General features: G+C 47.1%; 10 protein-coding genes across 10 annotated transcripts; 3 read left to right on the top strand and 7 right to left on the bottom strand.

Annotated features, from left to right (window-relative positions):
• Positions 1–902: 902 nt before the first annotated feature.
• Positions 903–2,425, bottom strand: car2 (ornithine-oxo-acid transaminase; the record flags this gene model as incomplete). Its single annotated transcript, XM_056919704.1, has 3 exons — positions 903–1,088; positions 1,167–1,868; positions 1,958–2,425. The coding sequence occupies 3 exons, from the start codon at positions 2,423–2,425 to the stop codon at positions 903–905; spliced, it is 1,356 nt and encodes a 451-aa protein (XP_056782862.1).
• Positions 2,426–3,723: 1,298 nt separating this feature from the next.
• On the top strand, positions 3,724–4,686 carry N7478_003489 (uncharacterized protein; the record flags this gene model as incomplete). The annotated part of the gene is made up of 1 exon (XM_056919703.1): positions 3,724–4,686. One exon carries the CDS (start codon positions 3,724–3,726, stop codon positions 4,684–4,686), a length of 963 nt encoding a protein of 320 aa, XP_056782861.1.
• Positions 4,687–4,902: 216 nt separating this feature from the next.
• On the bottom strand, positions 4,903–6,099 carry N7478_003488 (uncharacterized protein; the record flags this gene model as incomplete). The annotated part of the gene is made up of 2 exons (XM_056919702.1): positions 4,903–5,625; positions 5,689–6,099. The coding sequence occupies 2 exons, from the start codon at positions 6,097–6,099 to the stop codon at positions 4,903–4,905; spliced, it is 1,134 nt and encodes a 377-aa protein (XP_056782860.1).
• A 1,098-nt stretch (positions 6,100–7,197) lies between these two features.
• Positions 7,198–7,839, bottom strand: N7478_003487 (uncharacterized protein; the record flags this gene model as incomplete). The annotated part of the gene is made up of 1 exon (XM_056919701.1): positions 7,198–7,839. One exon carries the CDS (start codon positions 7,837–7,839, stop codon positions 7,198–7,200), a length of 642 nt encoding a protein of 213 aa, XP_056782859.1.
• A 36-nt stretch (positions 7,840–7,875) lies between these two features.
• Positions 7,876–8,728, bottom strand: N7478_003486 (uncharacterized protein; the record flags this gene model as incomplete). The annotated part of the gene is given in 2 exon segments (XM_056919700.1): positions 7,876–8,129; positions 8,149–8,728. 2 exon segments carry the CDS (start codon positions 8,726–8,728, stop codon positions 7,876–7,878), a joined length of 834 nt encoding a protein of 277 aa, XP_056782858.1.
• A 3,869-nt stretch (positions 8,729–12,597) lies between these two features.
• Positions 12,598–13,099, top strand: N7478_003485 (DUF3759 domain-containing protein; the record flags this gene model as incomplete). The annotated part of the gene is made up of 3 exons (XM_056919699.1): positions 12,598–12,613; positions 12,689–12,832; positions 12,930–13,099. The coding sequence occupies 3 exons, from the start codon at positions 12,598–12,600 to the stop codon at positions 13,097–13,099; spliced, it is 330 nt and encodes a 109-aa protein (XP_056782857.1).
• Positions 13,100–14,731: 1,632 nt separating this feature from the next.
• Positions 14,732–16,481, bottom strand: N7478_003484 (uncharacterized protein; the record flags this gene model as incomplete). Its single annotated transcript, XM_056919698.1, has 4 exons — positions 14,732–15,744; positions 15,799–15,943; positions 16,009–16,288; positions 16,351–16,481. 4 exons carry the CDS (start codon positions 16,479–16,481, stop codon positions 14,732–14,734), a joined length of 1,569 nt encoding a protein of 522 aa, XP_056782856.1.
• A 1,643-nt stretch (positions 16,482–18,124) lies between these two features.
• hxB (putative molybdenum cofactor sulfurase protein (HxB)) lies at positions 18,125–20,708 on the bottom strand (the record flags this gene model as incomplete). Its single annotated transcript, XM_056919697.1, has 2 exons — positions 18,125–20,532; positions 20,606–20,708. 2 exons carry the CDS (start codon positions 20,706–20,708, stop codon positions 18,125–18,127), a joined length of 2,511 nt encoding a protein of 836 aa, XP_056782855.1.
• Positions 20,709–22,566: 1,858 nt separating this feature from the next.
• Positions 22,567–23,228, bottom strand: N7478_003482 (mitochondrial 54S ribosomal protein mL59; the record flags this gene model as incomplete). The annotated part of the gene is made up of 2 exons (XM_056919696.1): positions 22,567–22,608; positions 22,674–23,228. The coding sequence occupies 2 exons, from the start codon at positions 23,226–23,228 to the stop codon at positions 22,567–22,569; spliced, it is 597 nt and encodes a 198-aa protein (XP_056782854.1).
• A 302-nt stretch (positions 23,229–23,530) lies between these two features.
• On the top strand, positions 23,531–25,960 carry N7478_003481 (putative mRNA splicing protein (Prp39); the record flags this gene model as incomplete). Its single annotated transcript, XM_056919695.1, has 4 exons — positions 23,531–23,599; positions 23,680–23,895; positions 23,999–24,102; positions 24,559–25,960. 4 exons carry the CDS (start codon positions 23,531–23,533, stop codon positions 25,958–25,960), a joined length of 1,791 nt encoding a protein of 596 aa, XP_056782853.1.
• Between the last annotated feature and the right edge of the window lie 687 nt (positions 25,961–26,647).

The following is a 26,647-nucleotide window of genomic DNA, read 5'->3' as shown; positions in this document are numbered from 1 at the left end:
GATTGATACTATTTTCTATTGGTGACCGGAACCTCCTTATCTTTTTCACAATAGTTCAACATCCACAGGAAGTAAACTGATCAAACTGTACAAACTTTGTGTTTGTGCATAGCTCTCCACCCCCGGCTTGTCAAATCGTCAAGTGGGGGAATCATAAGGCTTAAAGGGATTACATATCAGAATTCATAAGCAAATGCAGTAGAAGAGTGGAAAAGACGGTGTCCCATTTAAACCAGTTTAAACCAGTTAAACCAGTTTAGCTGTTCGTATTCGTATTCGCATTCGCTATCCAGAAATAACGGAGATCGGGATCAATTTGCTCCGTGCCCGTGATTAATAATGAAAGAAACTGGCCAATCAAATACTACTAAAAAAGCCCCCCGAGATAGGCGAATTGTCCGAGTGACTGACTGGTGGAGCCGAAGCCGCACGTTTGGCAGAAGCATTAAAGGGGGCAACTCCTATGCTCCACGGAATTCAATCCATGAATTCCGCAGGCGCAACCGAGCGCAAATACTGCGGCAAATACTGCCTTATATTCCACCTGGACATATTTCCTATTTAAGTATGGAGCTACAGTGATACGGATACGGATTCGGGTTCGTGAACTTCTGAACTTGTTGTGGATAAGCTATTTAAGCCAAAAAATATATATATCGGCCTTATGCCAGACCGTGCATACAATCCCTGTCGGGTCTATTCCATCGTTACATCGTAGGGAGGCATGTATCTACCATCCGAGACACTGTCTATCAGTTTTTTATGTTTGGCCTGTGCAGCTCTAGACCCATGCGCGTCTATCACCTGGCCACGCTGACCATTGTAGATCACGGCGGGTCCTATGGTCTAGAAATCCGCGATCGACTGGTCCGACTTGTATTCATCGTGAGCCGATAGGTTCTTTAGTTCTCGAGGCCGATCTTGACCTTCTTCTCTGGAGGAGGAATGACGTGCTCCTCGGCCGCGCCTTTGAGTGTTGGGAGCTCGGCCACAGCTTGGCTGATAATGTTGAGCGACTGCTGGATCTCCTCTTCGGTGATGACCAACGGGGGAGCCAGACGTATGATGTTCTGGTGAGTTGGCTTGGCCTATTGGAATATACAAGTTAGCTATCTTTCTCTCTTTGCCCCGTCTTGAAACAAGGACGATAATCACTCATCACTTACCAGCAAGCCCTTCTCCTTCATCAGCATGCAAAGATCCCAAGCAGAGTGTCCATTTGTTTTAGATTCGTCAATAACAATAGCATTCAGCAGACCCTTTCCGCGGACTGTCTGAATAAGAGGACTCTTAATATCCTCCAGGCCCTTGCGGAAGAGATGGCCGAGCGTCTCAGCTCGCTCCACCATGTTCTCCTCACGAACAACCTCCAGGGCACGGATTGCGACGGCACAGCCCAGGGGGTTACCGCCATAGGTCGAACCATGGGTTCCGGCCTCGATCGTGAGCATGACGTCCTTGCTGCCAAGCACGCATGAGACGGGGTACATACCGCCCGAGATGGCCTTGCCCAGCAGGACGAGGTCGGGCTTAATTCCGCTCCACTCGTGGCAAAGTAGCTTGCCAGTACGGGCGATACCAGTCTGGATCTCATCGCAAATCAAAAGGACATTGTGCTTGTCACACAAAGCGCGAGCCTCTTGCAAGTACTCCACATCAGGGACGACAATGCCAGCCTCACCCTGGATAGGCTCAACTAAGAAGGCAGCCAGGTTGGATCCAGCTTTCTCAAAGGCCTCGCGCAGAGCAGCCTTGTCATTGTATGCGATGGGCTTCTCAGTACCGGGGATGGTGCATCCAATGCCGGGAAGGTAAGGGCCATAGTGCTCCCGCGATTCGGGGTCAGAGGACAGCGAGATGGCAGCGAACTAATACACGAAGCAAACGAGAGTCAGCCCATCTGATTCTGCATACGTCATAGCTCACGAGGAAAGGGAATGCGCAAGGGGTAGCTTACTGTCCGACCGTGAAAGTTGTTCTCGGCGCTCAAAATCACCGCCTGGTTCTCCGGGATGCCCTTGACTTTGTAGCCCCATTTGCGAGCAATCTTAATACCTGTCTCAACGGCCTCGGCACCTGTGTTCATGGGCAGGACCATGTCGAAGCCGAAGTACTCAGTGACGAACTGAGCAAAGCGAGGGAAAACATCATTGTAGAACGCGCGCGAGCTGAGCGTAACTCGCGAAGCTTGATCAACAAGAGCAGCGACTAACTTAGGGTGACAATGGCCCTGATTCACAGCAGAGTAGGCGGAGAGGAAGTCGAGATAGTGGCGCCCCTCAGGGTCCCATACGGAAGTGCCCTGAGCGCGGGCAAACACGACAGGCAATGGGTGATAATTGTGAGCAGCATAATTCTTCTCGGCCTGAATGGCCTCCTCCGTAGAGGCAGCGTGGTAGTGCGAGAAAGAGCCGTTGGTAGCCATGATGGAAATTGGAGTGGATTGCGGGGAAGATGAAAGAGGGAAGGTCGATCCGCGATAAGATAGAGGATAGAAGGAGACAGAGAGACAATGCCAAACCTCGGGATGAATTCAAGGATCTCCAAGGATTATTCGAGTTGTAGAAGAGAAATTGTAAAAGAGAGAAAATCAAAAAGAGGCCAAACCGGCCAAATATGTACTTTTTTCGACCGTGGAATTGATTGTGGCGTACAGATCCGCCGCTATTCCCCTAAGTGCAAGTGGTTGTCTCCTAAGTGCAGGTTGTCGCGAGTCTGTCCATCCCTCCACCCATGTTGTTCCCTAAGCGCAGGAATACACGAGCGTGCACCCTATTTCCCACTCTTTCTCCAATAGATGACTGGGCTCAGATAGAAATCGCCAATCGGCTGACGCTTTTTACCGGCCCGGCCATTGGCCCCTCGAAGTCTCTTTTTTTCTTCTTGTTTTGGCTGATGTCATGCTGCATGGTGGGCGCTCTGGTGGGCAGCGCCGATGACAATCAAAATAGGTTCAGATTGCTTTGTCTGTCTTTTTGCGGCATCCTTGGGCCTCATAATAGTTTTATAAAACAGAGATAACTTATAATTACAGCCTCTTTGCATTTTTAAATGATGTTCTCCAAAGTATAGGCTCCTAGGCACAGCGAGGTTCTTGCGACTTCAATGTAGTATGCCGAAGGAGGCTCAAGCTCCATGTTCACAGTAGCACAGGTCGCCTTGAACTTGAAAAACAAGAGAAATACTCTCTCATGAATCTTTGAAAGCAGAACTTTCGCTTAACAGAGACCAGAATGGAAACATATCTATTGGCTTTATTATGGTATCCTATAAAGCACCCTACTTGGCCTTTCACAAGCTAACATTCCAGTATTCAAGGGTTTAGTAACAAATACATACATCGTGTACTAAGGTAAGCGGCTCTAGGCTCTCTCTTAAGCTTATCATTGAGTATATGTAATATTTATTCCTTTATTACTAGTACGTTTTTAGATCTGCGACCAATGATTTCTACGGCTTTTTACTACAAGGTCGTCTTGCAGTAATGGGGAAAGAATTCGAGTTCATGTTCATGTAAATATTTGAATCATATTCCCGTATCCATATTGTAGACACCGTCTTGTACACGACTAGCCAAACGCCATGTTGAGTTTAATTTGATTTTTGACTTGACTATGACGAACGCGCGATCTGCCCATTCCCCGCATCAATTTTCTGCTTGCTCATCGCTTTTCTCTCCTTCTAACCCATACCTTGATAGACAAACCACACTCCAATCCTATAATGACTGTCACAGTTCATCCACGGGATGCTCCACCTTTAGGTGAGCTGGCAACTATTATGAAAAAGGCCCTAGAATTGAATTTCGCCGCTGTAACCGTCCACGTCGCACAGTGTCCAGACCTTCGCGACCATCCATTCAACCTCGCCGCACCAGGGCTATCAGGAAACCCCTGCATCGCCGATATAGGCGGACAGCCAAATCTGTTTCCTAGCCCAAACTTCGATGCCAAATACTCCTTATTATCCCTTGCTGAGCAGATGGAAATGTCGCCCATCGGGGGATCTCTTATCGGGGCGGGGGCGGCTCCATTTCAAGATCTCGGCCACAATGCCGAACTAGCACCGAACGTTTCCTGGCAGTCAGAGAACGAGACCTCGGATTTCAAAGATTTGAGTTCGTTAAAAGTTATTAATAATACTCGATTTATTGAGGTCGATCCAAATGGATTATCTTCATGTCAACATATCTCGAGTACGAATTGTGCGCTGATGATGAATTTGTACGGGTCGGCTGGCGAACCTGGTCCAGTACTTAAAGTCACAGCTAAGGGCCGGATTGGGGATCAAAACTTCACAAATTGCATTCGCCTTGGTATACGAGATGATTACGGTGACTCGAATCCTGTCAGTTTGGGTGGGGTGTTTTTGCTTAAGTCTGGCAAGGCTAAATTTCATGTCATGCCTGATTTTCCAAAGAAGTTGCCCTTTCAAGACAGGGATGAGCTGGAAAACGAATGGCTGACGTATCATACATTCAATGCTCCTGTTGTATGTCTAACTGTCATGCATAGTGCCGATCCTGAGAATTTGGGGCTGCGGATGGAGCATACGCATTGCTTTGACCCTGATGGTTCACGCAAAGGGGGGCATTATCATTATGATCTTGACGGCGAAGAAGTAGAATACGAAGCGTATCTACACCCCGCTTCCACAGTCTACAGAATTGACCAACCCAGAAATTGAATCATGGGACTACGTTCAAATGTTGAATTCATAAAAGTGACAGCAAAGCAATGATATACAATTTTTTTAAGAAACGGAACCTCAAATTGTCTTTTCAAATTGTCCTGCTTAATGACCCAGAAAAATACCAGAAATCAGAATGAAAGTAATAAAACTGCAAATAATTTCATGACGTGAAACGAAATTTGAACTCGAATGATATCCTGCAATGTAGTCTCAAAGGTACGAACAAATCATAGACCCAAACGTCGACTGGGGACTCCATGCCCTAAAACCGGGTCGCTGGCAGCCGAGATCAGGGTTATATATCGAGCCCGACTCATCCTTGCAGTCTGCATCAGAATAAACAACACAATCTCCAGAATAGATATAATATGACTTGGGCTTGGTGAGCGTGGCCGATGCACAGCTTGTGAAAGGTTCCTTGCCGGCATCAGGGTACCAGCGACAATACGGGTCAGGGCCATCACTATAGGTAGCAATATCTCCTCCAGCAAGCCGAAGGCATTCACCTCCCATGGAGTTAAATCCAACTACAACATAGTAGCCCTCGTCAACCGCTTCGCATTTGCTTTCTGCGTAAATTACGATCTGCCAGGTCTCGGTAGAAGGGGCAGCCGATGAAGTGGATGTCACAGTTTTTGTCGACGCCGAGGTCGTGGTATCTGAGTTTTTCGTCGATGTTTCCGAAGAAGTTGTACTGGTCGACTTCTTGGTTGTACTGGTCGACTTCTTGGTTGTACTGGTCGACTTCTTGGTTGTACTTGTTGAGCTTGTAGTGCTGGTTAAAGTGGAGCTTTCCTTTTTGGTTGTGCTGGTACTGGATGCTTTATTTGTTGAACTATCTGCGCTACTAGCAGATTTCACTCCACAGTTCCATATACAATTAGCAGTGTCACAGAAACCAGAAATTGTGCCGCAGTGACCCCAAGTTGAACACTAAATAAGGGACTAATTGTTAGCTCTGGAGTTCCAAATTGTACTGCTAAAGATCAAACTTACGCATTCATTAGATGGGCAAGGGTTAAGAGAAGCTAGATTAGACATATCGCTCGGGCGCGTTGTACCGGGCACCTGAGGACCACATGTAGCTTGGGGAAGTGCAACCGGCATAGGAGGAGCACCAGGGCTTAAGCAGATAAATGCACCCTGGTACAAGTCGCTGCAACCATACCAGTCCCACGTGTTTGTATTGTAGCTCTCAATATTTGCCTCTGTAATGTCATATGCTGCAGCAAGGCTGGAGCAAGTATCTGATGCTGCAAGGACATAACTGTAACATATCCCATCGCTCCCTTCCGCCGGTGCGGTGCGCTTGTCAATAGGCTTGTTATACGGGAAGAGGGAACCGCCCGGAAAGTAGGAAGCAGCAGTTGCGACAAGTAGGCTGCCGAAAGTTATAAAAGATTGCATATCGGGGATTTTTCAATTTCCTATCACGAATTCACAATCCGATTTCAATATTTCTTTACAAAAGACAGTTGGTGTTTAAATATGTGTGCTGATATTCGCTGATCTTTGTGTGAACGGCATATTCCAGTCGATTGAGCCTGCGGGCTCAAAATCTTTCAGTGCTAGGGAATCTTGGGTATTAAATAATAGGCGGCGTAAATGTGTTGCCAGGGCATGTTTTTCATCCAGGGACGAAACAAAGGCTGCCGCGTAGTTGGTTCAGTGCAATGCGCATTACTATCAAAGGATAATTATTATTCTTTCCAGGTACAAACAAAGAATACATTGCAGGTGCCTCGTGTCTTTAGCCTTTGTTCTGTCGCCTCATTATGCAGTTGTGATCGTCGGCTATCCCTAACAAGGGTCTCAATAGAGTCGGCAAGTCTGTAAACAGTGCTCAATAGGCTTTGTGGGATACCTCTCCCCGATTGTATTTCATTGAGCCGATGGCTCGGCCCACGCTCATCCTCTTCAATGGCCAGTATTTTTAAACTGAAGCTAGTAAAATTAAACAAAACAATGACTATTGGGGTACAGAAACGGCTTAGTCTATTGTGCGACCCTTTCAGTTATATGCGCGCGTGCTGTTCAGGCTTGAAAAATATAGTTGCCACTGACCCTAACCTATTATGCTCTCTTTTTCTGATATACGAGGTATCCAGGTGAGTAAATGATACCAAAGCCTACTCACACAGCACTAAAATTACTAATTCAAAGCAGATATCACAGGCAAAAAATCGATGATCTCGCTAAGTAAAGATAATAATTTAAAAATGATATAACTTTTTTAAGGCAGTTATTGATTGTCTGACCTGACAACTTGAAATCCCAACTTGAAGTGTTCTGAGCTTTCTTTAGTATATACATACAATCAATATTCGCCTGAGATAATGGATCATCATGATACACAAAATATACAATGACAAATTATGGGAACCAAAGTGATAGCCGAGTGCCAGTGACAGTCTTTACGATCATTTTGTAATCCTTTAAAATCTGGCCCACTGGAATAATCCATTGGACAGTAGCACTCAGAGCCTAATACAAGGTCCCGCAGTATCAGTTTTCAGAAAGGCTGGCGTTACCACTGCCGTTGTATAGCGCGAGCTGGGGATGAGGACAGATGGGCCTTTGGATCTCCACGCCATCGGCAGGGTCATCCTTCCACCACCTAGTAGGGATAAGATAATCCGGCGCAGTCCCATTCTCCACCCAGTCCATGATAGCCAGAACGATATCATGCTTGTAATCGTTGAACCCAGGAACACCCCAGTAGTTGCCAGCCAGGGAGTCACTTTGGTCATCAAAGAAGCGATAGAACGAATTAACTGGGATACCCATCGGCTTTAGGGCTTCGGAAACGTGATTAAAGAAGTAGAAGGAGGAGCCAGTTGCAATACTTGGATCCGAGTAGCCGTGATAATGAATCAGTTTTCCACCCTTTTTGTAGAAGGGCGAGATGTCGAAGTTGTCGGCTGTCGCATTACCAGGATTTAACTTGTCGGAGAGTGCGATAAGCTCCTGGCTGTTCCAGTCTTTCCAGGTCCATTCTCCACCGATCTGGAGCATATATTGGATATATGTCACGAAGACGGCGTTGAGAGTAAGGGCACTGACTTCCGTGCCCAAAGTGTAGCCTGGGGAAATCAAAACATCGTTTGTCTCAACCCAGAAATTGAAGAGCTTGTTGACGGTGCTCATTTATGGGGATGTAAGGCATGTATCATTGCTAGAGGTCTAGTTACAGACCAAAGAAGTGATATCGAAGACGCAGTCAAACGGATTCTGAAGGATACCATCCTTCACACCGTCTTGGGGATCGCATTGCTTCAGGATTTCGGTGGCAACGGCGGACATCTGATCATCGGTGACGTGGTAGTCTGCAGTTTCGGGTAAGTTCCAGACAGCAGTGAGAATATTCCAGAGCTGTTGGTGAGAGGTCCACCATGCTGGAGCTCCAGCAATGACACCATTGAAGTCATCAGGGAATTCTTCAACTTCCCTTCAGACCTTGCTTTTGACCAGCTGAGCAGCCGCAGTAGTAAGAGTAAGAGATCTCCTTCCCGTAGTAGCCTTCAGTCAAAGCCTTTCCATTCACAACGGCGTCATGGAGTGCAAGATGGCCCCAGTTCTGGAGAGCCTGCTCATTGTGATAACCGAAGCTACCGTTGTTTCCTTCGTGACCAAGATCAGAAGACACGACAGCGAAGCCGTACCAGGAGACAAAGATGATAGAGTCCCAGCCAACTGAGCCAGTCAACTCGCTGTTACCGTTGGCGAGGAAACGACCGTTCCAGTAATCCGGCAAAACGAAGCCAACACTATGCTGGGTGTTATTGAGTAGAGTGATATTAGCTTGGGCAATACATGCAGCGACAGGAAGCTCGTAGGCGCTTATGCCCATTGTGTCGGAGGTTAAACCATAATTCAAACTGATTGGTAGGGTGAAATTGTAGTGAGCCGGGTATTCTTTGGCAAAGTAGACTGTTGAGTTTTTGAGGAGAAAGTCAGTCAAGCGGGCCACGGAGCAGTTCTTTGCTGCGTAGGTGCCGGCGACCAATCCGGCAAGAGGCAAGGTATACCACTTCATTTTTTGGCTGAGTGATATAAAGTCACCAATTTGATTGGGCCCGAATAAAATCCGCTGACAGTTGACTGTTATGAAGAAAAGTCTGAGTGTGCAATTGCACCCGCTTATAAGCAAATTCCCCAAGGGCCGGGGGTTACTTCTTCCTGTCATCCAACCCTGCTTTCTAGAACAAATTTTGACCGTAGCTTTAAACGGAACACTCTGAGTTTCATTCTGAACGCGCGTTCGCTGTTAGAACATTATCAAATAAACTACGTATAGCGTAACTTGATGCGGGGCTGTATTCGTGAAGAAGTGCATATTTTAAGGGGGTTCAGGGGCTTTCTCGGGCTCATTTCCTGTTGGAATGGGAAGAGAAAGTACGTATGTACCTGCGTCAGACCATGAGTCGACCCATATCAATCAGGGCTAGAGAAGAGATGTGAACTACATTCCTTGGGACTCATATTGATGCTTTGCGGAGATTATTCCTAATGGGGTAATATCTAATGTAGATCTGTTTATTCTACTCGAGTCCCGGGCATTAAGGCGGCACTCATCAAATGATCTTTTATCAAACATAGTTTGATAGGTATGAGTGGAGTTGAAGACGGGCATGCACCTATTTCTGATCTTTCTCCCGGCGGATCAACGGATGTGGGTTAGGCTACGCAATTCCGAAGCAATGTTCGACTCGAATTCCATCACCTTGGAATTGGAGATATCCACTAGGAATGATTGAGTAAGTAAAAATAATTTGGCTAGAGTCATGGCTGTTTGATAAAAATGACTCTCAATCGTGGTTAGTAGAATACTATCTATTACATCCTTCTAAGACTCTGCCTATTATTCTCATATTCGAGTTTGAAATGGAAATGCGACATTGTTCGGCGCCATTGGCGCCTTGGCAGGATTAGCTTCTGTAGCTCTTGGTCAAGTCACCCTACTACCCATCGGGCTATTCGTTCATTCAGCGAATATGAGCACCATATTGGCCAACTTGAATACCAGGCCGAGCCCTCCTTGAACCTGCCCGCATCTATCAGTTCGAATGAAAACTCGCTTGAGCCAGGGGTTGTGCTCATTAAGCTCCGAAAATTTGATGACAGCAGTGCAACAAGACAACAAGGGTCATGGCAATGCTCGGTGATTTGTTTGGAATAGCCCCACTGTTGAAAAATCATCGCCTTACGACTATCACAACTTCCGGTTCTAGACTCTCCACAGAACATGTTAACTTACCTATTCGCACGGATACGTGCGAATAGGTGATCTCTTCATTTTTCCTTCTGAACATAAGACCAAGCTCACTGTTTCCCCATACTTAGGCATCCAGAGAAACTCCAGTGTTGACTGTTTAGATGTGTGACATTGACTACGCCGAGCGGTACTCGAATCCTTGAGGTTGAAATCTGCGCCTTCACATACTACTCGATGCCTCTCAATTGAATCTCATAAACGGTGTCCAACATGCATAGGCGGCTTGGGATTTATATGCGATGGCCACAAATTTTCTTTAATATATGTAAAGATGTCGTGTGACTTTTCAATGGCTAGGCTGGAGGTGATTGAGGTAGTCTTATTCCGGAGGAATCTTCGTTTTTAACTTGAAGTTCTTCCATCTCCTGGTGTATAATTTCTAGGGGTATGGATCTGACGTCCATCGATGGCAACTTCCACACGAGTCCATGATTACGGATCTGATTTGATTGTCTTCATGATGTTCATGAACCACAATTACGCCGACGCGAAACGACCCCTACTGGCACTGCACCAACTGCTGGCCGTGAATTCCGTCAATTTTTTGCTTCTTGTCGGAGATGTCTCACATTTAAACTTCAGCACCGTCAACGAAACCACGATTCTTTGGAGCGGATTTTTCTGCTCCATGGATCATGTTCCTAATTTACAGTTCTCAGCCACTCGTTTGCCCCGCTATGGCCAGCTTCCTCCGCTGAAAAAGTTCTTGGTCGTCTCTGGCTCTACATAACGAGACAGTCCTGAAATGGGGGACTCGATATGACTCTAACAATAACTTTACTGGCCATTGAGCAAAAAAGGGAATATGGACTGGTACGGCGGTGCAGAAATCCAAGTTATACTTCCCATTGGTTTCAAAAATATGGCTTGGCAGTTCTATAATTGTTAGTTTGAACTGATGAAATGACTAGTCATGACTCATCGTATGGATGAATGTCCATTCATCTTATTACCTACCTAGCTTTAAATTGAAGTACTGATAAAAAACAATGCTAGTGGTCAACAAATTAAGCTAGTTGTTGGTATCTAGAATTTGGCTCTTTGCTGAATTGCAATATAAGACGTGGGGATCTACGGTTCTGTAGGTACACGGGGCTAGTCTCAGGGTTTCGAAGTTTGCCAACTTTAAACCTGTAACTTAAGGATCATGAGGTTCCAAGGTTACTAATTTGGTAATTGGAAAGCGGATCAAGGAATTAACCTCTACTTACGGATATTTATCCAAATCACGATTCTAATGGTCCATATCATAAACAAAGAGGTCAAGGGAGATGGGATGGGAGTGGGGAAGAGGGGTAGCAACATTGAATCGTCCTTCAAAAGATGCATCCAATCAAGTCCACGATCCGCCTCGAATCGGAGCTCATCTTTGATTGTTGCAGTCAACGTGTCAATCTGGCCAACCGAGACGAACAGCGCATTAGGAAAGTCAATGCTGCTGATCCGGACCCACTATTATGCGGCATCTTCCAATCACGTACCTGCGTCCGCCACATCTGAGCTCCTAAAACAATAGTGCGTGGCAGAACCGGAAACCAGCGCTCTTCCCCTGGCCCCGCGGGTACGCGACGGGAGAATTCCGTTTTCCTAGGTCAATGGATGGATGCATCGATGTTAAGGATTCCTTATTTACACCGGAACATTCAATTGAGAGCAAGTTTCCCTCACTTTTACTCTTCCGTCGTTGCAAGACTTGGGAAGAAATAACTGTAGGTCAATTTCACAGCCACAATTCAAATTTGGGCCATGTGGGGTGTTTTCTCCGGAGTGATCAAAGCTTGTCCATCTTGGCAAGGAGAACTTGAAGCCGATCGGTAGCTCTTGCCTTGAGTTTACAGTCCCTGTTCAGCTCACTAGGCCGAGTTCGACGATTGCGTGCAAATCGGATTGTCCATAAATTCAAAATAAAGCTCAATTCGCATGCTTTCGTATACACGTTGGCTTGCATAATGCAATGATGTGCTACCTGCTCGCAATCTGACGCGCAGTCGGATCGACATAGCGTCATTTCTCAGATGTACTAGAAAGACTGCTCGTAAATCTATACCGATTGAACCTTATACTAGGCTCGCCATCTAATGAATAAACTAGATACATAATGCTTTCAGGTGGCAAGATCCTTCCAATGTTTATCCCCAATGCCCCTCCATACCCCTCCAGACCCTTAGCTAGTAGCTCCCTCGCCCCACCCAAAACAGAAAGAAAATGCCGCCAATTTCCTTGATTGGATGGCGCCACAGCCACAATTTCTAGGAATTTTGCCTCTTGATGTCATGAGCTGACGTGGTGAACATACAGCACAGCTTCGATGAAGCTTCGGATGGTAATGACATCTGACAGAATTGATCTGCCGAGTTTCAGGTGTTTATAACGCAAGCGCTTAACGTTATTGGGAGGCCGAACCCAATAAACACCAGTCACCAATCAAGAGCTTCGATCATGACGATAGTGAAACCGTGATGTGGCACTCCTCAGTCCTGGGATTGATTGGCCCGTTTATACGCTACACTCAATGCCCCTCCTATATGAACCCCTCTTCTCCCTCCTCCCCTGATCTCTTTTCTTTCTTCTCTTCATCCCTCAAACTTTCTATCTCCAAACATCCAAACTTTCCGTAATAACATCTCATCATGGGTTGGTTCAGTGGTACGTCTTCCAAAGATATTGTCAACCCTGATAAGCGCCAAGCTATCATCAAGACCTTACGCTTACTTTAAACAGACGACTCCGATCAGGCTCAGGCCTACAACGAGTACAACAGCGCCCCGCCTCAGGAGCATGAGGCCAGCAAAATCCACGAGCTGCTTGCCGGTGCTGCCAGCTACGAAGCCGCTAAGGCCTACGAGGACCACGTTGCCGCGAACGGTACGCACCCTTATCCCTCATACCTGCCTGCTCAAAGCTTTAATAGGCTGCAAAGATGAAAAGCAAGAGTACTAATTCTTTCCCTGTTAAACTCTAGGCCAGCCCCCTAGCCACGCCAAGGCCAAGGAGATCTTCGCTGGTTTCGCCGGTGCTTTCATTGACCGTGAGGTTGAGACCAAGGGTCTAGACTTCGTTGATGCCGAGAAGGCCAAGTACCACGCTCGTCAGCACATTGAAAATGTCGACGAGAGCCAGTTCGGGTACTAGGACCTTTCTACGAATATCTATGCCCCACGTGAAAACGAGATTTTAGCAATATCATGAGAATTGATCTGCAACATGCCGCAATAAGTACTAGCAGTAAAAGCGAGCTTCCGTATATTCGGTTTGTTCGTGATTCTTCTTAGTAAAGCCTGGGTGGCAGATGTTGATGCACTGTGACTACATAACGAACATCTTGACCTTCACCTACCTCCCCCCAGATTCTCTCGGTGTCCTCAATCTTGCCCCCCTTATTCCTTACTCTGTACATTTTACCCCTCCCAAAAAGGATCGGCATTGCTGGGGCTTCAAGATATTCTTAATAATATGAACGCACGTTTTGCCAACGGCATTTCGCAACAAAGTCGTCTTGCGGCCTTGGGAGAATGAAAAGACTGATTGAGGCTTCGAGTCCTTCGCCTCGGATTGCACAAACGCCTTGACTACATTTCTATACCCTTTGGCTGCAGCACTTTCCAATGGTGTTTTCCTCGTTTTCCAATGGATTTGGTGAGCATCGGCACCTTTTTCCAGGAGTGGCTTCAGAATTGACAGTTTCGAGTCAACGGGGAATTCGAATAGTGCATGAAATAGCGGGGTGTGATGATAATTGCTGTGCTAGGTATTAATATCAACTATCTCTTTACCAAGCGCATACTGCAAAGCATCAAACCATCGAAATTCCATCCTGCAACATCCAATTTGCCGTCAAGTTCTTTTCCCATCAAGTACACCATGTAGATTTTTTTTTCGGCTTTCACTGCACTTCGAATCGCGGGTCTGAAACGTAGCACATAGTTATTCGATGCACTTTTCAAACTTTCAATCCATGTCTTCAATCCCTCCCAATTCTCTTCTCGTGCCGTAGATTCAAGAAATGCCTCTTATCATCCATTCAGTTCTGACCTGAAATTTATGTAGTATATCCATATTCTTGATAAATACTCTCATAATTTCTGCAGAGCCTGCCTTGCTAGCGACACTGAGCAGGTGCTTTCCACCACTACAATATGGAGGGAAGTCGTAGAGCCCGAGTAATCTAGATTATAACTCAGAATCAAAATGACTAGCATGGACGTCAAGGACTGCCTCTAATTACGACGGCAGCTCCTGTTGCCCATGGCTGTCCATTGTCTCTACAGCCACCATCGGTGTAGATCTTCATAATGTAAACCATTCTGGTGAAGTGGATTGTGGTTGAAAAAGATTCGACGTTTCAATGTTCTGCACAAAGAAATTAGCTGAAGGCTCTCCTTTCTTCTCCAAGGGCATATATATCGTACGACCCATGGGCTTTCATGGAATTAATACTCACTTCTGCAGTCAAACCTCGGAAATATTATTGTGCAAAGCCCCACTTGAAAGAGTGAGGTACGAATTGTGAGGTTTATTCTGAGGCACAATATGTCAAGCGGGTTGTCAGTCTCGCGACATAAGAAATGGTTTTGATGAAAGACTGAGATCGATATGGAGCGTGAAGAACGCCTTTGTTGACCGATGTTTAATGGCAGCACTGAATAGTGACTGGTAGCACTGAATAACGATGGCAGGGCAAATAATGCTGGTAAAAAGTGTGTATCCTGACGCTAGTAGTAGTGATGGTGGTGATGGAAGGCTTAACCTTCCATCACTTGAATACTAAACGAGAGCCACTGACAGAATGCCCACCGTCGGCCTGACCGCCACACATTGGTGACCGATACTCATAAGAGACTGACAGGAAGATAACACTGATTCGAGCATGCTGACCTCTTTCAAGTAGACACGCACAAATGACCCAAGTGCCCCATGGTGTCGTACGAACGGATCAGTGATAGGGCATATGACTCGAGTAGCCCCGGGCCCAAAGTTTGCATTCAACACGTCTTCAAGGAACAACACATTTGGCATCCCCAATTCATTTGTCTTCGAGCTCATTCCGTGATCACCAGTGACGCCAACAATAGGAGCTAAATCAACAAGCTTCTGTAGTCGCTGGTCAATCGCTTGCATGAACTTATCAGCCTCTTTATCTCCAGGGACATGCTTATGTTGAATATATTCGGAGAGCGTCAAGTAAAGAAAGTCCGATCTCTTTTCTTCCAAGAGCTTAATGCCTGCGTCTAGCGCAAAAATGGATAGTTCCCCAGAACATTGGCTTGGAGCTGGCTGGCCAAGCCATTTCTCGACCTCCTCGATTCCATTATCCTCCAGGCTGCAATCTGATGATCTCTCAGCTGAGAAAGAAATTGCTCCCTTCAAGCCATGACCTAGGATTTTGCGCAGTTTATCCTTTGCGGTAATAGCAGCTACGCGCACTCCACGCAGACAGATCTGCTCCAGTAGCGTGGAGCCTCGGAGCAAAGAATCGTCAGTGATCATTTTCGTCTCGTCGGACTCTCGGTCGAGAAAGAAATTACCTGCGATTCCATGGATTGAGGGCGGCACGCCTGTAATGATAGGCACATTGTTGGGGTTGGTAAGTGACGGCATGCAGCTTTTCGCCGTGGCATGGAATCCCGCATCTATGAGTTTTTGAAAACCAGGTAACAGGCCTCTCTTCAGTCCAGAGTCAAGGTATTCCGGATCAAATCCATCAATACAGATGACCACAGTTGGCTGGGTCGGAATGTGATATTCTTCAGAGTGGAGCGTGAATCGAGATCGTGATTCTACAACACAAATCAGCTTCAATGTTCCTAAATGGAGGGAGAGTCAACCCTTACCCAACAAACAGTGTTGTGCAATTGCTTCGTATGCTTTTAGAGGAGGTACTTTGCAATCGGGGTCTTTGGCCAAGTCATCCCATCGTTTGACTGCAAGTTTTACCTTTAACCATGGATCCTGTTCTGCTTCTAGAATTTCTTTTTCCTTGAAGGCTCCACCTTATTCACAGAATAAGTTTATACTCAGTGGTTCAAGTTGCAAATTCTTACCTGAAATCGTAAAGTCTGCTTACTCGTCTCGCTCAGCCCATCATGGTACGTTTTATCAGTAGCAACAAGATAGCGCTTAGCCATGACATGAGCGCCAATGAGCTGACATATTCGCTCACTCAATCCGATTTCGCGTAGATAAGACTCCCCTAGGGCCCCATGGCTCATACGGCCAACATAATGCCCATCCGGCGCTATTATTTTGCTCATTTTCTCTGCGGCAGGGATAAAGCGCCCGATATCATGTAGCAAAGCAGCAAGGATAACTTCCGGGTCGTTTCTGTACTCCAGCGATGTCGCTGCTAGATGTGCGCATTGAAGCGAGTGTTCGAGCTGAGTCACTCATTCTCCCAGATAGTCGCCCTGTCCTTGCGCATATAAAACGCAAAGAGCTTCGAGATTATTACTTGGACATGATGCTCGACTGACTCAAGGGTTATCGAAGCTTGAGAATGTCCCATTTTCAGATTCATTTTGATGTTTCCTTTTGCGCGGATTCGCTATACCTCAACTGTGGTTGTAGTTCTTGGTGCAGTATTCGGGCATTATAATAGCACGGCCTGGACCTCAGAGGCACGAAGTCCGGTTTCGTAATCCTCAGGCCGAGACTGACACACGTGCAAATGAAGAACATACGATTCATCCACTCCCTATTTTAACATGGGTCGATCTCCGCGATTGATCTGCAGCTTATATGTCGGTACGAAGCCCGGCGGTCTGTGCGGGGGTCATGGATCAGCATTGTCCGCCATTACTTGCCGGCGTCATACCGATATCTGGAGACTGAAGTAGAGGAAACATGCTTAGGGGTCAGAAAATTACCAGAGACTGAGTAAGCTAGTGGATTAGCTACCGACTGGTCAAATGTAGCTCGGAACTTGGCAAAGGTTCCCAGGACCCCGCAACTTGAAAGGTCTATATAGTGGGTGTACCGGCAGATAGCACTAGTACAGTACTACTAGTACTACTGCATAGTACTATTTACGTACTAGACTCCAACCTTGGATTTCCTTGCTCGAGCTCATTTCCAACTTGAACCTCGGAGAAACCCTCAAAGACGTCTCGGATGATGTAAGTAGCTAATATTGAGAGTCATTGTATATTCAATCGATCTAACAATTTCTAGAACATGCTCCTCTTCAAAGCCAAGATCAACTACAAACAGCCCTTGGCAATGGCTTCCAAGCGCACCTCGACGCGCCGGCCTACGACCACATCGGCCGCATCGAGCATGTCACCGTGAATATTGCCGTTGATGCAGCAACGCTTGCAAACGGATGTTTGGAGGGAGTTCCAGGATCTCACAAGGTGGATATTGAATTTGAACAAAGCGGACGCATAAAGCATTAATGAGAGAATGAGTACGAATGGGTTACCCTCCCTATGGAGCCGGGTGATATGCTTATATTCGGCTCGCACCTTGCTCATCGCTCAGCAGAGAATAAGACAGCTAAAAGCTGCTCTAGTCTTTATGCAACATTTCACTCCAAGGGCGATGGATTAGATCTGCGGGAGAAGTATTACAAGCATCGATTGGAAAACTTTCCCCCGGAACATGGTGAGTGATGTTTTTTTATGTGGAATCCATTATTAATTACCAAGGGCTTTCTAGCCTGTGTGCAGAAAGAATTGAAGGGAAGGGATATTCTGCTGGTTACAAGACCTATGGCTTTGCGGCACCCTTTACTTGTATGGCTCAAACTGTTACCGGACGGGCTATAGCAGGCCAGTGAAACTAAAGTATTTGAGCGTTCAGTTGCAAGTCTTCTCCAAGAATAGCTTCTATTTGTTGAGGTGGGTCTCATTGAATATTTCAAAACTTGAATTTCGTGGTGGGAGAAAAAAACACCTTAGAATGAAGATAAACATACCAACGATGCGAACCTTGGAAGCCACCAAAATTTATCTATGAGCACTTAGTTTATAGTACCTATTGGCAAATCTTAAAAATCTTCAGGTTCAATTGACTCGTCTGGTGAGTATAATCCAATTTTCATACCACCGAAATATGTACAAATTTAGTCAATATACTTGAATAACTTCATATACAATAAAAGCGAAAGGTGTATACCTCCAAGGTAACCTCCAAGAGAGTCCGTATACATCCAATTTCAAGTTAGTCGTCGAGAAAGCTCGGCACAACAACATCTCCCACCATGACCGTCCGGCGATCAGGCGAATCCGAATCAAATACCTCATCTTCTTCTCCAGAGAGAGCGGCATATTTACCAAACTCAACCTTTCCGTCCATTTTCCTCGTCTTTGCAAGGGTTGAAAACGGCTCGGAACGCCTCTGTCCACTGAATTGATCTATACAGACCATCTGACAGCGTTGGCAGCCCTCTAACACATCCATGCGAAGCTGGTCTGGTCCTATCATCAACGATGACCAATGATCCTCGATATAAGGTTGCTCTGCATCGCCCATTTGCACAAGCCGCTCGGCGACAATGATATTGCCACGGAATACATCAGCAGCCACAGCCTTGCTGGCGCCAGCGCCATGCTTTGTATTCGCTTTGATTGTTTCATTCAAACGGTTGACGGATGACCGAGACACAACAAGGATGGGCATCTCGTTTGAAAGTAGAAGAGGATTCTGACCGTGTTCACGTGCGGGTGGTGGAAAGTCAGGTGGGAAGGAGCCAGGCATGATCAGTTTGCGAAATTTGCTCTTCCAAGTACTGGATAGCCTAGCCGGTCGTGAAAACCGATTGGTCGTTTGTGAAGGGAATCGAGCCAGGGTACAAGGGACGCCGAGGAAATCGGAAAAGAATGTAGATACAACTGGCGATGCGTATGCATGTAAAGAAATCCGGTCGCCGCACACCATGGTCCTCTTCGTAGTGCTTGAACACAAAGATGTGGATACTAGTGTAGTGTCCTCCCACCCAAGTGAAATTTCGAGGCTCACGGCATCATTCATCACACCGCATGAAATACGGAGTACGCCGCGATCCAAATCAAGAGATGGTCTGATAAGAGCCATTCGTGGATAGCGCTTCTGGTTTAAGGCTGCACCAGTGCCTTGATGAATCAGACACCATTCTCGATCCCAAGCGAGACCCTCTTTCTTAACTTCCCATTTTTTACCCTCCGGGATTTTGAAAGCTCCACAGCTCTTGATAGGAAAGACTGAAAGACTTTCAATGTAGAAATGCCGACCGACCGAATCAGTTTCACCAGGTGGGTTCACGGAGACAACAGGAGGAATACTCTCCACATAGAACTCAACAATAAAATCGACCAAGGCATCTATATCCTTCATAGTGGTCATGGCGCCGATACTGGCACGCAAAATACCAGTCGGGCGGCCTCCTAGGACATCATTGTCGTCGCCGCAGCGCAATCCTGTCGTATAATTGCGACGCAATTCCGCTCCCGTCCAGCCGAGGGAGCCAGCAGTGCCTCCAGGATTGCAAACAGAGCCAGTACGAATTTGAATATTCTGTACGGTCGCCAATTTCTCCACTTCGGTCTTAGGAACCCAGTCGCCCTGGCTGTTGCGTAAATTGAAGGCAACGATCGGACCTTGAGTAAGCGGGCACTCGTATGGGGATTGGTTATTTTGGTATATTTGACAGACCCGAGTGTCATTCCAATGTGAAAGCATTGAAAGGCGCTGGTACAAATTCTTGGCTAAGAATGCCGCGTGTGAAGAGATATTGGACATTGAACCATATAGACGCTCATGGGTATCCATGGCAGCATCCAATGCAATGATATTATGAAATGGTAGAGTACCATCCTCGAGGCGCTCGTGAAGAGAGGCTTCCTTCTTGGCGTGCCATTGTACGCCTGCAGCCACGACCATGTCAACGGTCCCGCCACCAAAATATTTTCGTCTTTCGAAAACTCGACCGGCACTTTTGCGGACAATCAAGGCACCTAGATCTGGAAAGCCAAATATTTTGTAGAAACTAAGGGCTGTGAAATCCGGTGCTGACGAGCTCAGGTCCAGCGGAGCAGTGGATACCATAGATGCTGCGTCAAGCAACGTGAATACGTTGCCTCCGGATGCCTCTGCAGCTGATCGGATCTGCTTGCTCCATCTGAGAGGCAAACGGCGACCGTTCAAATTTGACTGTGCAGGGTATGCAAAAAGCCAAGGGGCTTTGGTCTGAGCTGTAGCCAGCTCGGAAATCCACTCATCTACCTTAGCATCACCTTGGAAGCATTGATGCCCTAGGTCTGCTACCTCTCGCACCCCAACCAAGCTGGTATGAGCATCAACATGATATCCATACCAAAAGCCGCGGTGGTCTGAATCTCGGATGGAATCTGCAACAAGCTTGATGGCAGCAGTCGCATTTGCAACAAAGACAAGATCAAATTCGTCTGGGTCTGCATTAAAAAAGCGCAAAACCCGAAGTCGAATATTATCAGTGCGTTGCGTTGAAATTTGTGATGATAATGACATGGAATGTGGATTTCCAAAAAGATTCGAGGTCATATCTCGCGAGAAAGCCTCAATCATGGACTTGGCATATGGGGTAGTGCCCGCATGATCGAGGTATGTGGTTTCTGAATGAATGGGACAATTAGCACATGTACGTAACCTCTATCAAATGAAACGTGGGGTTAAAAGAGTTCCTACCGTTCAGTAATGGGTACTCTTGCTCTCGAATTGTATCGACGTCTGTGGAGTAGCCCCGGCTATACGCCATCTGGGGTGGTTCTGGGGTGTGGGTCTCAGCCATTTTGGTTGATAGAGAAAATCGACATCTCCGTGGCATTTTAAACGTTGAGCCTCTCGGCAAGTTGCAGGTAAGTGAATGGTGCAGGCGGGTGACTGCATGTAACTCATCCGCAAGTATGATGTCGAAGCGCCACGCAATGATACGCTAAGACACTATATATGTACAGGTCTATCGGACCAGGCGAGCAGTTAGCCTCGAAATGGAAACCAATATCAAGTGTGGAATTCGAGGAATGAATCCCAAAATAGACTTAGACGGCATCCTTTGTACAACAAAGCAGACAAGGAAAAACGGTGTTGGGAAGGTGGAGGGATTGTAGATAAAGCGGATGGCCCAGTATAGTACCTTTAGTAATGAGAGGGCCGGGGGTTGCCGATGGGGGCGTCACCGCTGATGAGTGACTTGTGCAAGTCCAACCGAAGTATAAAAATTGTTGAAAAAGATACAGAGATTTTGTAGGGGTACTTCATTGTTCTTATAGGGTAAATATGCGCTAAATGCTATTAAAACCCATTTGCAATAGATCAAGGAACTAAGAATGTTCTTGAGACGAGACATCCATTCATTATGGGGATCGCCACTGATGTACATGACACGAGGTCATGTGATGATGAACCCTGCTACGGAGAGCCGCGCCCAACTACAAATCAATGGTATGTCCATGCACACTCTCAAACCGCCAGTCTATTGTCAGGCTGAGAGGGGTCATGGTAGGTTGGAACTATACTGTAACTAGCGGTTTCTATAGCCGACCCGAGGCGCAATGAGGTTGCTTTTGCTCCAAACGGTTAGTGGCGCCTCGTTCATGCATCAGACAGAAAGCACATTGGCCCCAAAGCTGAGTCTATCACCCTATATCACATCTTAGCTGGTGATCGGACGAGCCTCAGCTGGAAGAAAGATAGACGACCCCCACTTAGCCACCGGCGCTATTGAGTGTATCTATCTACATGAGCTGGATGGTGGAGACTAGCCACTGTCAGCTTACCCACTCATGTCAGGCTCAGTGAGTTCGCCTAAAAATATCGAGTGATCGAGTTCCCTCATGTTGGCCCAACAAGACCATTGTCACCACAAAAAGCAATATGTTGGCTGCAGGCACACCCAGACTACGGGATCGGGATCTGGTGGTGGGGCCTATGCAAGAGCGCTCTATCCCGTCTATGCCAGGAACTACGCAGGATTCAAGTTAGCGCTGTTGGCAGTTAGCGCTGTTGGTCGTGAGGGCATCACAATGCGATTATTAGGTTTCGCTCCTCTGTTGTGATGTCAGAGTACATGTCCATGCATGATACCTGAAGATTAACTTTCCTTTTTCCCGGAGTTCAGTAGTAATCCTTCCGAGTATATCCAGCAGGCAAGATGTGACTATTGACCACATTAGTAGTACTTCAAGTTGGCTATCACACTATTAGTAGGCAGGAATATCGCCACTTCAAAGTTTCAGTAAGCACTTATGATCGTAAGTACCATGGCTTTTCTTGTGTGCGCGTCATTCTGCTAAAAAATCGAACTCAAGAGTTGGCAAGAAGTACTAGTTCTCAGCTTGGAACACAGTGTGAAGTGCATTTTCCCAGTTGGCTTATGCACATGGAATTGAAAGAGCCTTGATGAAGCCCAATCAGATAGATGATATAGTACAAGTATAATAAATGGGGTGAAATAACGCAAAATCAACGATAACAAAAAAATTAACTCCCATCCTAAACCCCTGCAATGTTCATACAGACACCCCGGCCAGGAAAGGACCAAAAACTTCCGGCTGCAAGTCCGCATCGGGAGAATTGAGCTACAGTAATTTTCGACATGAAGATAAACAAGAGATGGCAGCCAAAAAGACCCAATCCAACGCTCTTGTTTACCGCTTGGGCCATTGGCGCCAACCACGACCATGACCTCTCTAAACAAACACGTTAGTTTCGGTGTGATAACAAGTGCACGAGTACGAGTCCCGATGTAACCTACCTGCTTCCACAAGCGAACCATCTCGGGCATCTCCACCATCGCCTTGCGACGATCCTCGAGTCTTGCCTCCATGGTACGCTCCCACTTGTGACCCTTCACCTTCTGGCCAATACCAGTACCCTTGACGGATAGACCCCGCTCTGCCAACCTTGCCGACTTGTACTCTGTTGATTTAGGACCGGGAGGTAAAAGCGCCTCCACATTGTATTTGGCGGCCAATTTCACCAGGTCGGCCTGTTGTCGGAGACCAAACTTTGGTCCAAGCCACTTCCCCGTGCTGAAGATTTTCTTTGGCAGGAAGGGATTTGGGGACTTAGGGTCGCTGTATAAAAGCGCGCGAGCAGCAGAGTAGGCGTCATGGCTAGGCTTGTGGGTGCCCTTGGCGTCGCGATCGGGGGTATAGGGTGATGGAAGGGTCTTTTCGGCGGAAGCCTCACCCTCGGGAGGAGCTTGACGGGACGCAACGAGGGAAGAGTAAGTCTGAGGAGGGTAGCGGGCGAAGAAGTTGCGTAGCCGTATAGGCAGCTGGTTCAAATGAGCTGTGTTCACCGACATGGTGGGCGATTGAATTGGGTTGAAGCCGGTGGTGATGTTTTGCGGTGACAAAAAGTTGGATCAGTGAAATGCCGGAGATTGATGCCTCGACACCTGAACAACCTTGATGCCTGTAAAATCGGGCAACCAGGACTTCCGTCTTTTTCCTTTCGGCTTTTTCAAGGTCTCTGCTTTCAGCCCCCAGCATCCCTTACCAACCCGCGCCATTCTTATTAACACACACGACCTATCCATAGTTTTCGCGCTACTTTGAATGCTTTGATCTCTCAACTTTTTTGCGCGCATATCGACTCAGGCCCACTATGGCGGACTATCACTTTGGAGGCTCCGAGGAGGAGAATGCGGAGCTGCGAAAGCTCGAGGTAGAGCTGGTAAGGAATCTCAAAGGGCCCCGCGCCCGCGCACCAGATTTTACTATCTTCGCTAGCATTCACTGACATTCTTCTGTTAGGTTGATGATTCAGACAACTTCGAAACGTGGGAGAAGCTCGTGCGCGCTGCAGAGGCTCTGGAGGGCGGCATCAACCGTAACTCTAACCCACAAGCTATCACTACTGCGCGCCATGCCTATGACCGCTTCCTTGCCAAATTCCCCCTCCTCTTCGGATACTGGAAGAAGTATGCCGACATGGAGTTCTCGATTACAGGCACAGAAGCTGCAGAGATGGTACGTGGTTCTTTCATGTTTCTCGGCTCTGGGTGTTTCTGTTCCAACAACAAACCGACTCATGCTAGACTTGGTTTCTGTATCACTAACTCTCATTGAATAGGTGTACGAGAGAGGCATTGCCAGTATTTCGCCGTCAGTTGATCTATGGACCAACTACTGCGGCTTCAAAGCCGAGACTTCCCACGATTCAGACATCATTCGAGAGTAAGTACCATGAAGCTGATTTCATTCCCTTTACCCTGTAACCATTACCAATGCAGCTCGCAAAAGCTTGGCTCGGGATGTGATTTGAAGCATGGGATATGTGTTGGATAAGCAGTTTCAACGATCATGGGTGAGACACCGTCATCTGACCACCCGGATTCAAGTGGTGTTCACTTCTCACCCATGGCTCATCCAGGCTGCTTTCCTTCTCTTGGACCTCAAGACTTGATTGTTTCTCTTCTACCTCTTGCCCGGACACCAAAGCCAAAGAACCAGTGTTCCGAAACACCATATCTGCCCCATTACTCACCCTCGTTGATTTCTCTTGGGCCTGTCACCTCATCGACAGAGTTGACCATGATGTTTGCCATACATTTCTTCCTTTACCCCCCTGTCTCCCGTTCCTCCCACCTCCCAGTTCGACGACCATCATTGCTAATTTAAGCCCCTAACTAGTCTGTTTGAACGTGGCGCCATCAATGTAGGCCTCGATTTCCTGGCACATCCGTTCTGGGACAAATACATCGAGTTTGAAGAACGTATGGATGCGCAAGACAAAATTTTCGCTTTGCTTGGTCGCATCATTCACATTCCCATGCACCAGTATGCACGATACTTTGAGCGTTACCGCCAACTGGCACAAAACCGCCCTCTGGCTGAACTGGCCCCTACAGAGATCATGTCCCAATATCGTACTGAATTGGAGGCTGCCTCATCTCAGGATCCCTCCGGGGCCAAGGCTGAAGCTGAGATTGAACGGGATCTTCGACTGCGTATTGACAACTACCATCTGGAGTCATTCACAAAAACTCAAACAGAAACAACCAAGCGCTGGACGTATGAGTCTGAGATCAAGCGCCCTTACTTTCATGTAACAGAGCTGGATGAGGGTCAGTTAGCGAACTGGAACAAATACCTCGATTTTGAGGAGTCTGAAGGGTCATATTCTCGTATCCAGTTCCTTTACGAGCGCTGCCTTGTGACTTGCGCTCATTACGATGAGTTCTGGCTTCGCTATGCCCGATGGATGACTGCTCAATCCGGCAAGGACGAGGAGGCACGAATTATCTACCAGCGTGCCAGCTGTCTCTATGTACCAATCGCGAACCCAGCCATTCGGTTGCAGTATGCCTACTTTGAGGAGATGTCGGGTCGCACTGAAATTGCGAAGGAGATCCACCATGCCATCCTGTTCTGCCTTCCTAGCCACACTGAAACCTTGGTTTCTTTGGCTAACATGTGCCGGCGCCATGATGGCTTGGATGCAGCCATTGAGGTTTACAAGACCCAGCTGGGTTCTCCTGACGTGGAGATGGCTACCAAGGCTACTATTGTGGCTGAATGGGCTCGTCTGCTTTGGAAGATCAAAGGTGCGTCTGATGATGCCCGCAAGGTCTTCCAAGACAACCAGCAGTACTACCTTGATAGTCGCCCCTTCTGGACAAGTTATCTCATGTTTGAGATTGATCAGCCCACTAGTGCCTCGACTGAGTCTGCCCAATACGAGCGTATCAAGCAAGTTATTTCTGATGTGCGATCCAAGAGCACTCTAGTTCCTGAAATCGTCAAGGAGTTGGTGCAAATTTATATGGCGTATCTCCTCGAACGCGGTACACAAGATATCGCAAAGGAGTATATGACTTTGGATCGCGAGATCCACGGCCCTCCCTCTGTAGCCGCCCCTCGAACTGGCGGCACAGTCTCTCTCCCCGTCGCTGTTCCCCCCACTCCCCTGGATGTGATACCTACCCCTGCACCTGTTCTAGAACAGCCTACTCCTGACCAGACAGCTGCAGAACAAGCCCAGGCATATGCCTATTACCAACAGGCCCCTGTGAACGGCGCTCCCGTTGCCTAATGGCTGCACAGTTAATGAACGCAGTTGTCTGACATGTCTAGTTATGAAAGTACTCGTTTCGGAAGCTTTCCCTTTCCCCTTCCCCTTCCCCTCGCTTCCTTCCTTTTTTTGTTCACTGTTATCAGGAGTCCTATTGATTATCTTTTCTATCAGGGTGGGTGACTTCCTTTCTATGTAGCATCATGTTGCCAATATCAGGCATTGGTTTCTCCGCCTTCGGGTTTGTTAGCGATTTCTGTTGAGCCGAAAAGGCACTTATTATTCAAGTTGGCTCAGCCTGGCCTCTCTATGTCCGGCCCCTACTTGAGTGTGGTCCCTTTGTGAATGGGCATCCATCTCATTCCGTGTATTTTAATTGCGCTCTTGTCTTTTTCAATGAACTCGGTTGAATATGCTTATTGTATTCTCTACTATTCGCGCCTGTGGATCACTCCCAGGGTGTAAAAAGAAAACATCCAAATATGAGTACAGATCATGAACGCTCAATGCAACCTTTCTTATAGGGTATTCTTGCTGTAGATCCATAGGAACTAACTGTGCTGGGGCGTTGCAAGGCTAGCAAAATTCCAATTGATTAGTGGGGGTATAGGTATCGAAGGATCCACGCCCAAGTTTTAGGACCTCTCTCTCGCCAATGTGATTCTCGTGTGTGATTTGTAATTTCAGGACCCCTGCTGCATCCCTGTA

Source organism: Penicillium angulare, assembly GCF_028827245.1.
Source record: "Penicillium angulare strain IBT 27051 chromosome Unknown utg000003l_segment0_segment0, whole genome shotgun sequence".
Taxonomy (NCBI): domain Eukaryota; kingdom Fungi; phylum Ascomycota; class Eurotiomycetes; order Eurotiales; family Aspergillaceae; genus Penicillium; species Penicillium angulare.
The sequence above is the reverse complement of the archived record's forward strand: the minus strand, read 5'-3'. Positions and strand labels throughout refer to the sequence as shown.